We start from the raw sequence: 16,169 nt of genomic DNA, 5'->3' as shown, positions 1-16,169 counted from the left end.
GGACTCCCCCACCCCCAGCTCCCGCAGCAGCCCCGCCCCCAGGACTCACCCACCCCCAGCTCCCGCAGCAGGCCGCAGAACTCCGGCTCAGCCTCTAGCACTTTGAGCAGGTTGGTGGACTCCATCCGCTCCAGCTGCACCTCCCAGTACACGTAGATCTTCTGATTGAAGGTGACGTACACGAGGCAGGGGCTGTTGCAGCCCCCTTTGCAGGCGTAGAGGCCTGGGGGAGGGGTGGCGGGGGTAGGAGAAAAAGGTCGGGGAGGTTCATGCCCGGCGCGGGCGGCATCCGTGTCAGCAGTTTCTACTCGCCCGTGGACGCCAAGCAGAAAACTAAAGGACCTCTTTCTATTTCTTCCTTGCTGGGAACTCAGTAAAGCAGGTAAAACGTAAAATATCTGGCCCATTCCAGATACGGAGAACCACAGTAACAAAGCCCAGGCAGGACAGTGTCCTAGGAGGTGACACGTGCTGGTTTCCCATCTCATTGACAGCCCCAGGGTAACGCGGGGCGGCTTCTCCTGGGTGGTGATCCCTCTTCCCAGGTCACTGCAATGTGGCACCAGCGCGTCGTTCAAGTGTTACCATTTCAGTGACCAGAGACACCCCCAAAGGAGTTAACGCTGCTTCCCAAGGTCCCCGATTTGGAACTAAGAGAATGGAACTTGGAGAACAGTCTTCAGAGTCCTGACATGTTCAGATGGGGAGGAACTTTCCCATATCTCCACACAGCAGGCAGACAAGAACTCATCTGACTCTTTCTTTTTCTGAACAACCCGCCCCCCATATCTGATCCTTTAAAATATCCAAAGATAGACACCTCACTGTCTTTTATCTCCTCTTAGTTAAAACTGTAAAGATGGCAATCTGGTACCCACTCACACCCTCTAACGGAAGAGCTGAAGAACTCGTTTGTTTACGAAGACTTGTGTCAGGGGCTGCAGTGAGAGTGGAAGCAAGGGGGACAGGTGTGCTTAGCAAGGGGCGCAGGGCAGGGTCCCACCTGCACAGAAGGCGCGGACGTTCTCGTCCACCTGGAAGCGCACGACGGTGCGGTTGTGATCAATGATGTACGTCTGTCCATCCCAGGCACAGGCGACCACCTCCTCGTGCCCGTTGCCCTGAAAAAGGCCAGAGACAGGGATGCAGGGGTGGCCAGGAGCCGTTTTATTTTATTTTTATTTTTTCAATTTATTTATTTTTCACTGCGTTGTGTTTTTGTTGCTGCGCGCGTGCTTTTTCTCTAATTGCGGCGAGCGGGGGCTCCTCTTCATTGCGGTCCGCGGGCTTCTCATTGCGGTGGCTTCTCTTGTTGTGGAGCACAGGCTCTAGGCGCGCGGGCTTCAGGAGCTGTGGCTCGCGGGCTCTAGAGCGCAGGCTCAGTAGCTGTGGCGCATGGGCTTAGCTGCTCCACGGCACATGGGATCTTCCCAGACCAGGGCTCGAACCTGTGTCCCCGGCTTTGGCAGGCGGATTTCTAACCACTGCGCCACCAGGGAAGTCCCCAGGAGCTGTTTGAGAAAGGCTTCCTGACCGAGTGGATGAAATTATGGGAGCTGTGGACTCGGCTCCGGGTGACAAACAACTGGGAAGGCAAACCCCCTGCGTTTCTCACCGAACATGTCCCGGCACCTGGCACCAGAGGGGGCTGCTGAATAAGCCACCCCCCGAGAGTGCTCGCGACAACCCTAAGTAGTAGGCAACGTCACTCCCATTTTATATTGAGGCAGTGCCAGCTTACAGAAACAAACTCACTCACCCAAGGCCGCCCGGCCGGGAGGTGGCAGAACTGGGACTCAAAGCCGGGCCTGTCCTGACCTGACCTCAGAGCCTCACGCCTCTTCTCCTAGACCCTCAAGCAGGCACAAGGGCCGCATCAGCGCAGCCCCACCTGCCGACCCAGGGGCCACAGCTCTGGTGAACACACACTCGTGGGCGGACATCTGCAGATGGGCGAGCAACTCAGTTCTGGACCCTAAGAACAAGTTGCTTCTCTTTGGAGCCATCGGCTCTGCTGAAATGGGAGCTTCCCCAGCGGCACAGAGAACAGCGCTGAGCCCGTGGAGTGAGGGGAGCTCGGGGGCCAGGCCTGTCTAGGGAGCCTTGAGGTAAAGGCGGAGTCGGCTGAGAAGGGAGAATGGCCCCCATGGGCCTCCACTCACCGTGACGTCCAGTTTCTCGAGGGCGAAGAGCTGGTGGTCCACCTGCACCGACCACAGCAGCTTGTCCGCCTCCTCCGTGAGCTTCAGCGTCCCTGTGGGGAGAGGCGGCCGGGCTGGGGGCAGAACCCTGCGCAGACCCCGGGCACACCACTGCCCACCCTGCACGGCCCACGGCTGACCCGAGGGACTCACCATCCAGGGTGCAGAGGGCAAAGAGGCCCGAGGCGCCGCTCTTGGGGCTGCGGCCTGCGGGCACAGAGGCAGGGGCGGTAGAAGGACCGGAAGAAGGAAACGCGAAAGGCAAGGCTGTACCTCCCCTCCCCCCTTCACCCCTGCACCCCCGCCCCGCCCCACCTCGCTTGATGTTGCCGATGAGGTGAGTGGAGACGTTCTTGTTGTGGATGCGGCCGGACGTCTGGTGCAGCACAACGTCTCGGGCAGCAGGGGTCTCCCTGTGGTGGGGGACGGCGGCTAAGTGGGAGCCCAACAGAGCTTGGCTCTCCGGACCCGCATGGGCCCCATCTCTGTGCGAGCTTCCAGGACGTGAATCAGCTGGGAGACCTATCGCCCACCCCACCTGGGCCAGTGGGCAAGTCGAGAGAGAGGGACGGAGCTGCCAGGCTGGAATCTCAGAACCTCTTCCAGTTGCTGCGTCAGGGTCAGGATTCCCTGGGTCCCGAAATAATCTTCCTTAATGGGGCAGAGGTGCTTGTGCCGGGACCCAGCTGAAGCTGCTCCAGCCACAGACCCATCCATGGCTGTGGGCGCCCACCTCGCTGCCAGGCACCCCACCATCCACAGGCCCGCCCCCCTTACCTAGTACCCTCCTCGGGCCCCTCAGAGGCGGGAGGCGGCCCAGGGTCTGTGTTCCAGGTACACAGCAGAATCGCGTAAGCACAGCCTGGCTGAGATACCATTAGCTCAGGAAGACCCATGGGCCCTGGAGTCACCGAGAGACTGTCCACCTGCACCAGAGAATAGGGGCTTAAGGGAACTGCTGGCGAGAGAAAGGGGAAAGCCTGCAGAGGACGGGGGTGGGCAGGGGCCCTGGGACATGTCCTCAGCCTTCCAGGGCAGCAGCAGGGGTAAGTGCAGCATCCACGGGGGCTCCTGCTGGTGCCACCCTCTCCACAGGGAGCACCTGCGCTCCCGCGGCGCGGATCCCGACGCGACACACCCACCATCACATCCCTAATTCTTAGCGCAATGTTCCTTCCTGTCGGCCTGTTACTGGCCATCTCCCCTAAGACCCTGATTCGAAGTGATCTCCTCTGGGTCTCTGTCAACAAGGTGGTTTTCCCTCCTTCCCACCCTAAGCCCCAGCCCCCGCCTGTTCTCCCACAAGCCCCCCTCCAGGAGGGAGGCCCGTCCTGCTCCTGGGCTGTGGCCCCCATGCTCAGCCTCTCACCTGACCCTCCAGCATCCACTTCTTGAGTGACACCAGCTGCCCTGTCAGATGCTCGGTGCCATCACCCAGGTCCTCCCAGCGGAAAGCTCGGACTACACGGTCTGTGTAACCCACCACCAGCTCACAACAGCCATCGCCATCTGTGGATCCAGAAAATGAGACGAGTTTGGAGCCAAACCTGTCTTCGCCAGCTGCAGTCCTACAAGCACGCCCTCCTCCCCGCCCCTCTAGCACCACCGCCACTGGCACTTGTTATCAGATTTGACCTCAGGCCCCCCCGCCGAGCTGCCACGTCACCCCTTGAGCCAGGCACCCGCTCTCCTGCCTGCTCTTGCACCCAGAGCCACACAGCTGCCTCACAGGGCCTGTCGCTTCTTCCCCCGGGTACACGACTCGAGTGCCCTGGTGCACCCATATCCCTACCAGCACCTTTGAGACAGCCTCTGGCCCAAGTACCAGTCCCATATCCAAGCGGCTCACTCTCTTGCAACCTTGAGTTGTTGATCAGCTGTCCCCTTCTTGGCAGGGACTCCCCTGACAACTCCACTTAGAACAGCCAACTCTACCTCAACACCCTCCAGCCCCTTTCCGTGGGTGATCTCCCCCATGGCACTTACTACTTTCGAATATACTATTTAATTTTCTTACCACATTGCTAGTGTTTATTTTCTGTCCCTTCCTAGTAAAGGTCCAAGAGGGCAGTCACTTTTGTCTGTTTTATTCACTATTGCAATCCCAGTGCCTGGAACGATGCCTGGTTTATAACAGGAGCTCAGCAGCCTGGCGTTAAATGCATGACAACTGCCCAAACACTGATGAGACCCCTGGCTCCCTCGAGATCTGCTCTGTTGCCCCTTGACTCCTATTCCCTGGCTGCCTGCAAGACAGCCATGCCCACCGATGTCGCTGATCAGCATGACCTTGGTGTTGGCGGGGATGTGCTGCTTGAAGACTGGGCGCTGCTCCTCCCCGCCGAGGGTCTCGTGGTGCCCAGAAGCATCCAGGGCCTTAGTGGGCGTAAGGTCACACAAGTGAAACCAGCCCTCGGCACTCACGGCCACCACCAGGTTCTGGGAGAGACAGAGGTAGACGAGGGGGCTGGTCGTCAGAGCACAGGAGTCGGGGATGGGCCGAGGGAAACCCGCAGCACCCTGGGCTTCCTACCTTTCCTTTATTACACACGTCTCCAACCCCGACGCACGTGAGCTGCAAAAGAAGAAAGAGGGGCTCAGGGGGACACGCTAAGGGTCCCCAGTGCTCCCTAACCTCTGTGAAGCACGGAGCGGACTTCTCATCACCGTCATTCACTGAAAACTCCTGCGCACGCCCCACATCGAGAGGCCGGGCTAATCCCGTTACTGTGCTCTGGGTCCAGTTCACCAGACAGCAGTGTAAGGACCTGGGGTAGTGAAGACAACTTGGGCTTAAACAAAACAAAAACTACATCAATAGAGCCGGACTATCATACTTCTAGACGTATTCAAACGACTGCCCCCATTTTCTACTACACTTCGTACGATCAGACCACCTCAGCAGATCCACGAAGAACTAAGGGAGTCACTGCACCACATAAGATGAAAACCAGCCCGGCTGTGTGTACGCATGACATCTGGGAAGCCTGGGGGCTTCCCTCCGATTCAAATGAACCCTTAACCAGTAGCTGGCGACCTCGGACACGCTGGGGAGCTCATGCGTGGGGCTCAGCCTCGACAGTCCCTGGGCAGGAGGGGTCCCTTCCCCCTGGAGACCCAGGGAGCTGAATACTGACCATTGAATACTGACCATTCCCTGGCAGGAGCAGGTGAGCCACGGCCGGCTGTCATCGTTCTTATACACGGACAGCTTTCCACTGGTGTCTCCCACCACCAGTTCATTTAACTTCAAATGGAGAGAGAAGAGAGGGTTAGGCTGGGGTCCTGCTGAGCCACTCAAGCCCTTCTCGACTGGGCCCACTCTGCGGAAGTCACAAGACCTCAACCTGCACCTTCATCAACTTTATTAGCAAGACTTCGAGACCAACACAGTCACCGTCTCCCAGGTTCCTTATCTCCAGTTAGGGGTATGTGTGTGTTGAGGGCAGGGCAGGTTAGAGACGGGCCAATACAGAATCTGTGCTCCGTCTCAGAAAAGTCTGACATCTGAACAGCTCAATGCCCCACACGCCTGCTTTCGGCGCTTCTAATTTGTCCTTACGCATGGGACACGTTAGGAAAATGACCCCAAATACGTAACCTTTGGAGAATTTAACTTCAGAGCTCATATTTAATCAGGGGCCAAATAAAGACAACGTCAGCTCTGGGGTCCTCCCTCCCCTGGCAAGGCCTTTCGACGTTGGTGCGTCTGAGTGAACACAGTTGGCGGAGGTGCCGGAGGGGCAGCATCCCAGCTCTGGGCCTCCGGTGCCCCCTAGTGGTGGCTAAGCTCCCAGGAGGGTCTGGAGCCTCTTCGCCGTTTACATGTGGGCTCCCCATTTCCCAGTGGTTCCTCAAAGGCTGGCCGCCCTTTCAAGGGGATAACGATGGTAGCCAGCTGGCTCCAAATGCCATTTCCAGAAATACTTTCATGATTCCTTCTTGGGGGGACATCTAACGCCCTTTCCTGTCCTCAGAGTGAATATTAGATTCTCAAGAGATTTAATTTTAAAGGCAACAAAGACATAACAGATCAACAGTAAGAAAAAATGAGAAACAAATTGGGGTTTATTAATAATGATTTGAAGCTTACATTTATTATATTTTAATAGTTACGGCAGTTTCTGGTGGGGACACTAGATAATAGAAGCATAAAACAAGTTTATCTATTTACATCAAACCCTCTGCACCCTGGAGGACTTCTGCAGACACACAGGAGAAAGGCTGAATAGCGCAGAGCCTCCGAGCGCAGCTGCCTGAATTTGAATCCAGCCCTCTATGCCTGAATCTTTTCATCTATAAAACGAGGATCACAAGACTATCCACCTCATAAGGTTGCCGTGAGAACCGAGCTAACGGAGGGAATCATCTAGAAAGGTGACTGACAAATAGCAAGAATAACAGGGGGTTTTCAGCTTCCAGTTAAATGCCTCCAAGGCTTGGGGATCTCAGCATCTTTCACACAATTCACTCTTTTTCTATACATTCATTCAATAAATGCCACAGTCCATAGTAGGCCCTCGATAAATGTTTACTTAATGACAAATTAAAGATTTTTTTTTTAACAAAGAAAAATCAGAATGAAAGAGAATGCCCAGTCAACCCTCGAGTTTTCAGGGAAAGCTGAACAACCCGTTAGGGGCCCAAAGACAAATGCCACAGATCCACAGTTGTACAACTGCTGAGAAGGACCTCAGTTTAACAAGGGCACAGACGAAGGAATAAAACTGTAAAACAGTGTGGTGAGTGCGGTGAGTGAGTAGATACAACTCAGTAGGGGACCTGGACGAGCACAGTTCCGGGGCCGCCCATCTGCTCCCCAGCACTTCCGCTCCTCTGTGGTCCCTCCTGGCTCTGGCCTCTGGAGGTTCCTCAGTGACACTAAAGAGCCCCGGCTTCAGAGTACACCTTCGGTCAGAAACGCTGCCAGAGAGAGGAAGTGCGCTCTTTCCGTGACCTGCGTCCCCCTTCTAGACACCGTCTCCCCACCGGTTCTGTGGGGTTCTCGAGGGTGGGTATTCTATCCCTGGCTTCTCCCTCTGACTCAGCAGGAAATAAATTACTCACAACTAACTTTAGGTTACTGGTTTAATGGGATGAAGTAAGTATTTTTCCTGCCCCAAATCTCCAAAGGCTGGCCTGGAGAATCAGTAACAAAATTTCTATCCACACTCCTGCAGGCTGAGTGTACCACACCCGATTAGTAGCCAACTACCTCACCTACTTGCCCTTCTTTCAATCATATTTATTAATAACAGGCAAAACCCTTCAAATTGCTTTTGAGATACATAATGACATTTGCCTTTAATAACAACCCTCATTTATTCAACAAACATTTACTGAGTGCCTACTATGTCCCAGGCACTATTCTAAGTATTGGGAATACAGCAGTGAAAAAAAGTTTTAAAAATTCCTATCCTTACAGAGCTTACAATGCTTACAACTAAGGTTTAAAAAAAGAAAGAGGTAGGGAATTCCCTGGCGGTCCAGCGGTTAGGACTCCACGCTCTCACTGCCGAGGCCCAGGTTCAATCCCTGGTCGGGGAGCTAAGATCCCACAAGCTGCACGGCACACCCACGCCTCCCCTCCCCCCCCAAAAAAGTAGTGTGATATACCTAATATTGCAGAACTGAGTGTGCAATTCACTTAGAAAAGTACAATTGCCAAAAAAAGCTGACACTGTGAAGCTAGGAAAAAGAGGCACGTGTGCCCTTTTAAACAATCAGGTAAAATAGAAAATAATGCACATCTAACGTCACTTTGTTAATGTACTATTTTAAAATGCCTCCCTTGATTGTCTCATAAAATTATACTGCTGAGCATATGAAGAAACGAGAGAGCCCAGAAAACATAACACAAATTTATGGGAATAACTTTTTCCTCCCTAGACAGGATAGAGCCAAGAGGCCTCATAAAATACTTTTTCCGTCACAGCGCAAAGGAGGCTGGGGGCGGGGTTGGGGGTGAGTGATGGGGACGTTTTAGCCCGAATTTTTTTCCCCTGGGAAGAGAGCACAGACAAGTTAGGGAGGTGAGGATGAGACGTGAGGGAGGCAGAGAAGCGACGGGGGCAGAGGGTAGGAGAGGAGAGCAACCATGTGCTTTGCATACACACCCTCGAGGACCCCACGGAAGCTTGGCGACACCAGTGGGGAGACAGTCTCTAGAAGGCGGACGCAGGTCACAGAAAGAGCGCACTTCCTTTCTCTGTCAGCTTTTCATATGAAATTGAGATTATGGAAAAAAGTGTCCCACACCATCAACGGCCACCGTTCCCTTGGATGCTTCACCCCAGAACCCTTTACATCTTGTAATCAATGGGCCTCACTACATCTCCCTATTCTTCTATCACCCTTCCCCCGCCCCACGATGAGCTACCTGCGGGCTGGGGCTTTTGAATTCCCAGGACGCAGCAGAGCCCTCGGCCCATAATCAAACGCTACCGACGACGCTAACGCGTCCTGAGCGTTAACCGAATGCCAGACACGGTTCTACCTGCTCTACCTGTATTAAGTCACTTAACCGACGGGAAAAGGAAGGACCGCTGGGGGAGGAAAGGGACATGGACACTGAGCCAGTAAGTCAACCGAGGTGGGCCCGCCGGGCGGAGACGCCCCGGCCAAGCGCCGAGAGCAGTCCGGTGGGCCGGGCCGAGCCGGGCGGTGCGGAAGGTGCTCCCGCAGGAGCCGCACGCGCGCTCTTAGCCTACTTCCGACGCTCTGAAAGGGAAGGCGGCCCCGGAGGAGCTGGGAACTCGGCCACCACAGTTCACAGACTCCTCTTGGGAACAAGTGACTGACCAGGCAGTGCACCCGGCACGCGAGTCCCTAGAAGGACACTGGAGCAGGGTTCCGGACCAGTCCAGCCAGGATGCCGGGTACCCGAGACGCCCACACAGCCCTTCCCGATCCAGCTCTCAGCGCCATGCGTACGCGCGCAGCCCGCGAAGCCCGCACCGCCCGCCGTGCAACGCACGCCGTCCACGCCCACACCGTACGCACTCGCAGCACGCACACGCCGCCGCGGGCGGCCTCCTCCGCTCCGCCCCACCCCGCCCCAGCCCGCGGTCGCAGACTGGCTGCGTCTCTCCAGTGCGCATGCACTGACCGTGTCGTTATCGACGTCTCCGAGGCAGATGGCGTGTGGGAAGAGGCTTCCGCTGAACTCCAGGGCCACGCGCTGTACGTAGCTAACCGACCTCATCGCAGTTCCCAGGGCTCAGGGACCGGGGAGCCCCGCTAAGTGTTCCCCGAGCCCCTCCCGACGGCCGCCCGAGCGGAAACTCACCCACAGCGGGAGCTTACGTCACCCCCTGCGCCTCCAATCGCTGCCTTCCTCGCTTAACCTCAGAGAGGAGGCGGGCCTTCCGGGCGCGCCTGGCGTGGGGGCGGGGCTGAGTGACAGGGGCTCGGGCCATTCCTTTTCTCCGCAGGCTCTGCGCGCCCAGGTCTGCCGACGCTGGCCTGGCCGAGCCGTTTCCTTGGCAACAGGGCTTTCGCGGCCTTGACCTAATAACCTTGACCTTGTCCTTTGTTGCCCTGGCAGTGAAGATTCCCAGCCGTCAGACCATCCCTGAGAATCATAATAATCGTAATAACCGATGACTGTGTGGTTTCCAACAGTGTTTAAAAAAAAACTGCGTAGCTCCCCATTATGAGTCTTGAAATGAGGGTAGTGAATCGGACCAGCTTTTTAAAAACCGAAATAGAAGAGAGAGTGCCGGGCTTCCCTGGTGGCGCAGTGGTTGAGAGTCCGCCTGCCGATGCAGGAGACACGGGTTCGTGCCCTGGTCCGGGAAGATCCCACATGCCGCGGGGTGGCTGGGCCCGTGAGCCATGGCCGCTGAGCCTGCGCGTCTGGAGCCTATGCTCTGCAACGGGAGAGGCCACAGCAGTGAGAGGCCCACGTACCGCAAAAAAAAAAAAAAAAAAAAAGAGAAAATGCCAAGTAATCTCGAGTAGTTAAGGTAAGTATTATTTTTGTGAAACCTTTGTTTCAATTGTATATATTTATACGTGTATATGCCGGCTTATCAAAAAAATATTTTTTTTGTCCCACGGTGGGTGTGCTCTGTGGGTAAAATTTGAAACTCACTTGTAAAGCACATTGCACAATTATTGTTTCATGTAAATAGTGCAACCACCCTGTGACCTTGTCTCCTTATTCCAGTTTTTTGGATGAATAAACGGGTTCAGCAAGATAAAGCAACAAGGCAGAAAGTGATAGAGGTGGGGCTCAGACCATAATTGTTCGAGCCAAAACCCCACGTCCTTTCTGTCATTGACTGCCAGAGTTCCTAGCAAAGTCCTCAGGCTAGAAATCGGGGTCGCTGGGATTCTAGGTCTGCTCTGCCCCCCCACCCCCGGCACAAAGCTCTTGCTTCCCTCCCTCGGGGTCACCCCTCCGTAGCGTAAATGGGACATCGCCATCAAGGCTGGCCTCGGGGAAACCTTCCATGTTGAATCCAGTGCAGCCTTTCCTTGAGCCTCATCAATCAGGATATCAAAAGTATTATTTGTGAGATTCTACAGGTGTTCGGTATATTTTTAGGTTTAGGTTTGCAGGCCCAGACTGATCTACACGTTGGTCTTTCAGGAGTCAACATTGTAAAAATGAGGACATCTACCTCACCTGGGGATGTTGGATCAGGGCTGGCCTCCTTTCTACATCTGAACATAGTGGGAGAAGGCCCCGGAGGGCAGGACCTTTTTGTCTGGGGCCGGGGAGGGGACCGTGATTTCTAGCCTGAGGACTTTGCTAGGAACTCTGGCAGTCAATGACAGAAAGGATGTGGGGTTTTGGCTCAAACAATTCCAGTCTGAGTCCCACCTCCATCATTTTCTGCCTTGTTGCTTTATCTTGCTGAGCCCGTTTATTCATCCAAAAAACTGGAATAAGGAGACAAGGTCACAGGGTGGTTGCACTAATTACATGAAATAATATACGTGCAACATGCTTTACAAGTGATAGCTGGGGAGGGGATGGCCACGAGAGCCACAGCACCCCTACCCCTAGAGATCCTGTGGCTCTCATGGCCAGATAAGATGAGAACAGGAAGCAGTAGGTCAGAACGGCAAAGAGGAGATAGTCTGGACAGACGCTGGGGACTGTAGGTACCCTTAGGTTTCTGTTTCTTGTGGTGTATTGTGGGGCTGGCCAGGTCCATTCTAAGGCTCTAGGTCACATGTGTGTACCTGGTGCTTTAAATCCATCTGCTTACAGAGGAGTTGCATGCTGCTTTGTACCGCACTACCACATCTCTGTTCTCTCATCCTGGCTCAAACCCTAAGCTTCATACTAGGGTTAAGGGGTGGAAAAACAATCAATTTTAAAATGTTTCCCTCTAATAAGTGTAAACTTATTTAGTTCTGAATTGTTTCTTTTCACTGTATGTATGACTCCATTGTTTTCTCTTTTCCCAGCCCTGTGAATGAAATAGTAAAATAAAATAATTAATAATCCAGGACAAAATAGATGAGGATCACCTTGCTCCTGTCTCCCAGGGCCCTGGCCTGCCCCAGCTCTCTGAAATGGGACCCTGACCCGGCGCCCACCGTGCCTTGGTTTATCCTCCTCGTAACTTGGGCTTCTTGTTCTTGGCCTTCCTGTTTCAGGGTGCCTGTTTTTGTTTGCTCTGTGTTTGTCATTTCATGAAGGTCATGTCATTAGGATTGCAACTTGGATACAGTGCCTTTTGGCCTTTGTCAAGAGGGCCAAACAAAGGTAGAAAGGAAGGAAAGCTAGGTCTCCGAGAAACATGGCGAGAATCAAGCCTCCCTGCCCCATGCCTCTCCCCGCTGCGCCAGTTACTTTAACTGCAGTGAGTGTTACGGTCCCAGTGAGTGGAACACAGGCCCAGGCATGGCAGTGCCACGCAGACAGAGCCCTGGCTCCGCAAGGAGACCCCTGTTCTTGGCCCTTTTTAGTGAGATGGTTGGCGGGTCTCCAGCGGCACTACTTAGAGCTCGTCTCATTTAGGCCGAGCGCTCTCTCAGCGTGGATTTTGGCTTCCTCCCCAGCACTGCCTAACCAGGCCGGCTTCCTGGTTAGGTGACTTGGATGCGGTGTCTGTGTGGGCGTAGCCGAACAATAGCTTCAGTGGAAACGTGCGAATGGCAGGGGAAGGGGAGGTGTCTTAAGCAGAGAGCGTTTCTAGGGAGGTTCTTCGTCCCCCTCTTTCTGCACGAGTAGACAGGGTGGGCCTGTGCAGGGTGTCGGCCTAGGGTGCCCGGGGGGGGGGGGGAGACAGGACCTTGAAATGAGTCTCTTTCTGCATGTGAGGCCCAGAGCCGCTCACCATCCTGAGGGTGGGGCCAGAGCTTCCAGCGGGTTCAGAGTGAGACTTCCACGAGTGTGGTTCACAGTGCACCTTACCACGCTGAAGGTTCTAGAGGTCGCGAGGCGCAGAAAGCTGTCCTCACACTTGCCTGACCCAGCCGTTAGGCAGAACAGCAGTGTGGGCCCTGCCCTGAGCGAGATGGTCATTCAGAGCCCACTGCACTTGCGTGGCGTTTCCCCCGCCCGCCCCCATCAGAACCCGTCAGAGCTGTTGCCTGTTCAGGACTCTACTGGCCATTAACTGAAGCATGGACAGTCGTTCTTGTCACCGAAGCCCAAACATCAGGACATGGGCTTGAAGCGTGAAGGGCAGGTGAAAATGTTTCAGGAGCAGCTAGAGGTGGTGCTTGTGCAACATTGTAACCGGAATAAAGGCCACGGAATTGTTCGCTTTAAGTGGTTAAAACCATGTGAATTTCACCTCAATAAAAAAATAATACAAACGTAACCATTTTATGTGTGAGGCACTTCTAACGGTGGAACCGGAGACTGGAGATCTGAAGGGAACGTGCTTGTCTCGGTTGGGGGACAGGGTATGGCTGGTCCTCTCTTCTAGTCAGGGAACTCTCAGTTCACTAAGGCACTGCTTTTTCTTGATCATTCGTCCCTAGAACCACTTTGTGAATCTTTCACGTTCTCACTTTGCCCCCCAAAGTGGTATATTGAGTGTTCATTACGTGCTAAATAAGGTTTTGTTGTGTTTTATAATTAAGGATAGTGGGTGCATCCGAGTTATCCGAGGTTGGCAAGCAGCTGGGGAACTGCAGCCGTAAAGTCAGCAATAACGATTTCCAGAAAGAGGACAAGAATGACTTCTCACACTTGCATTGGCTTTTTTTCAGCACTGCCCTAAGCCCACTGTCCTTTCAACTTAAGGGTTACAAAGCTTTGAGGAGTGCTGGTTTGGGACCGGGAAGGTTGGTCTTTAAGACAATAGGAATAAGGCATGGAAGGTTCCACTGTTTCTCTATTTCCAAGCAATAGTTTCCTAAAAAGGGACTACCTGTTACTAGTCCTGGCTAAAATATCTTCCACGTGTTATTTCTCCAACTGAAATGAGATTCACAGTTCACCCTCTCACTCAGACTGGTGTGGCTGGTGGAGTCCAGTGCACCGATGCTGGGACGGCAGGCTGGCCCAGGCCCGCGGGGTGTGACCTGCAGCCCAAACGGGCTGGGAAGGCGCAGTCAGCGCTTAAGCGGTCGGAGGGATTCGACTGGGACGCAGCACACGGTGACCCGCAGGGGCGCACACGGGAATGCGGGGGAGCCTTTCACAGGACAGGCGGACGGGGTCGGGGCACGTGGGGATGCTGGGAAAGGGCTGCTGGAACGGGGACTGCAAATACCCGGGAGATAAAAATCTATAGAACTTGACGTTTGGACCAGCACTAGGACAAGATAAACCCCATTTAAGATCTTCCACAGACCACGTGGTAGTCTGCAGGAACAGATCAGTTCTGGTTGCCACTGGTTCTCTTTACTCCACACATTCTCTGCATATGGAAAGATTTAAGTGTTGGTGAGGAGGGTGTGAATGACTGGGAAATAGACTTGCACCCGACCCAGAGCAGAGTGGAGTAGGTAGTGCATTTATTTTTAACCTTAAAGACTTCTGGCCACTGTACTGAAACTTTTTTTTAATGACTATGTTGAAGTCCTGACTCTTAATTTTTGCTGTATTGTGTCTTCGTTTCTGTGCGAGGGCTTTCTCTAGTTGTGGCAAGCGGGGGCCACTCTTCATCGCGGCTCACGGGCCTCTCACTATCGCGGCCTCTCTTGTTGTGGAGCACAGGCTCCAGACGCGCAGGCTCAGTAGTTGTGGCTCACGGGCCTAGTTGCTCTGCGGCACGTGGGATCCTCCCAGACCAGGGCTCGAACTCGTGTCCCCTGCATTAGCAGGCAGATTCTCAACCACTGTGCCACCAGGGAAGCCCAGAAGACAGTTTTAATGGTACATAAACCAAGGCTTGTCCAGTTTCCAGGGTTCTACAGATGTGCAGTTATGGTTTGGGTTTTTTTTTTCCCGCTATGTTTCAAATTCTTGGAATCCTACAGAAGCATCCAGAGGTGGAGGGAATCTCAGGCATGCCTTTTGTCTGTCTCCATTTTTGCACATGAGCAAAGAGGCTCAACTTGCCCTAAGGTCACATGAACCTCAGGGCAGTTTGGATTTGTTCAAGAGATCATCTCACATTCCAGGCAGATCATCTTTCCATTTAAGTTCTGACCCTTGGTTTCCTCATCTGTAATATGGGGCAATACCTTTTCTGTACGATAGTTACAAGATTAAGTTAATCTGTGTGAGGCTGGGCTTACATCAAAAGTGCTTAGGGAGGGTTAGCTATTATCACGGGCTGCAGGGGCAAGTCTAATCCTGAAATACCAAAGAGACCCAGACACAAACCCTAAGCCCAGGGCTATGATGTGAACCCAGCAGAGAGCAAGCAGTGGCACTGGGAGAAAAGAACACCCAAATTTTAGTTCTGGCTCTAGCACCAGCCATGCTGTACGACTTGAACTTTTTCACAGAAATTCATCTTCCACAGTGAAAGTATAGAGAAATTTCTTCTGGAAGGAACTGTACAGGCATGTGGTGGGCAGGCTAACCATATCACCGAGCAGAAAGGACTAGACAGCCCCCACAGACAAGGGAGAAGGGCACAGACACAGGCTCTGGCCTGCAGTCAAGACCATCCAAGGCTCAGCGTGATTCACTCACGCCCCTTGGCTTCTCTCCCAGGGCCCCAGAATGCTATAGAAGCCAGGGGTCAAAGCGCGGTGAGGAAAAAGCATAAGCTTGTCCCCATTAAGGCCAAGGAGCAAGCTGGACAGTGGGCCTGAGGGGCTGCTGGTGCTGCCGGGCTTGATGACTGTTCTTCTCTCTTCCCTTGTGTAAAGCGCGACAGGCGTGGGTCACACCAGGGGTTTCACTTCGTTAGGAAACCAAGACAGCTTGAACTTTCCACTGGATCAGTCAGGCAGAAGTAGACAAATCTAACCTCAAAGCAAACTCAGTCACTTGGTCCCAATGTAGTTTAGATGTTTATATATTTTCCTCTTCCCAAGTGTTAGGGAAGAAAAACCAGAGCTACTAAAAACCTGCCAGGCTGCTGGGGGGTGGAGTGTGGGAGACCCACGGGCAGGCTTTGAGCGCAGGCCCCACTACAGCCCGTGTGGTGCGCAGGAGGCCCTGCTCGGGGTGGGCGACTCTCTTAGTTTTGCCCCCTGGTGTAGCCGCCCACGCCCCCCACTCCGAGGCCAAACACAAAGGGCTGCCCAACACCCAGGTTTTATTGTTTCCACTTTATTGCTCAAGCACAGAACTTGAGGCGAGCCTGTACCTTCAGCAAGTGCAGGGAAGAGGCTGAGGGGGTGGGACACGCCTGGCTGAGGAGGGACACTGACGGGAGGGGGCACAGGGGTGGTCACGACACCAGAAGGCAGCATCAGCCACACCACCTGGGGCGAGGAAAGGAGAGAGGTAACGGGCACAGCAGTGCTTCCCATGCCCCTAGCACCCACGTCCGCGAGGAGGAACTGGGGGGGAAGGGGCTGTCCAGGGGTCCCCCCTCCACCCCGCCTTCTCATCAGACCTCACATCCCTACCGCATGCCCCCTTCTACCACC

General features: G+C 54.1%; 1 protein-coding gene across 2 annotated transcripts in view; it reads right to left on the bottom strand.

The window, feature by feature from the left end:
- ITFG2 (integrin alpha FG-GAP repeat containing 2) overlaps positions 1–9,528 on the bottom strand; it is a 10,402-nt gene extending 874 nt beyond the window's left edge. The window contains exons 1-11 of one of the 2 annotated variants that reach the window (XM_029205682.1): positions 9,310–9,528; positions 5,353–5,448; positions 4,735–4,776; positions 4,469–4,640; positions 3,571–3,710; positions 2,979–3,127; positions 2,517–2,614; positions 2,355–2,408; positions 2,163–2,254; positions 1,004–1,121; positions 50–223 (exon numbers count right to left, since the gene is read on the bottom strand). In XM_029205682.1, the coding sequence (XP_029061515.1) occupies positions 50–223; positions 1,004–1,121; positions 2,163–2,254; positions 2,355–2,408; positions 2,517–2,614; positions 2,979–3,127; positions 3,571–3,710; positions 4,469–4,640; positions 4,735–4,776; positions 5,353–5,448; positions 9,310–9,405 (1,231 nt within the window). In that variant the 5' untranslated portion in view covers positions 9,406–9,528. The remainder of the gene's footprint in view (positions 1–49; positions 224–1,003; positions 1,122–2,162; positions 2,255–2,354; positions 2,409–2,516; positions 2,615–2,978; positions 3,128–3,570; positions 3,711–4,468; positions 4,641–4,734; positions 4,777–5,352; positions 5,449–9,309) is intronic. The other variant, XM_029205681.1, reaches the window with a different exon arrangement.
- Between the last annotated feature and the right edge of the window lie 6,641 nt (positions 9,529–16,169).

The sequence above is a fragment of the Monodon monoceros genome, unplaced genomic scaffold (genome assembly GCF_005190385.1).
Source record: "Monodon monoceros isolate NGI ecotype Baffin Bay Population unplaced genomic scaffold, NGI_Narwhal_1 Super_Scaffold_6, whole genome shotgun sequence".
Classification (NCBI taxonomy): domain Eukaryota; kingdom Metazoa; phylum Chordata; class Mammalia; order Artiodactyla; family Monodontidae; genus Monodon; species Monodon monoceros.
This window is presented reverse-complemented; position numbering and strand designations above follow the sequence as displayed.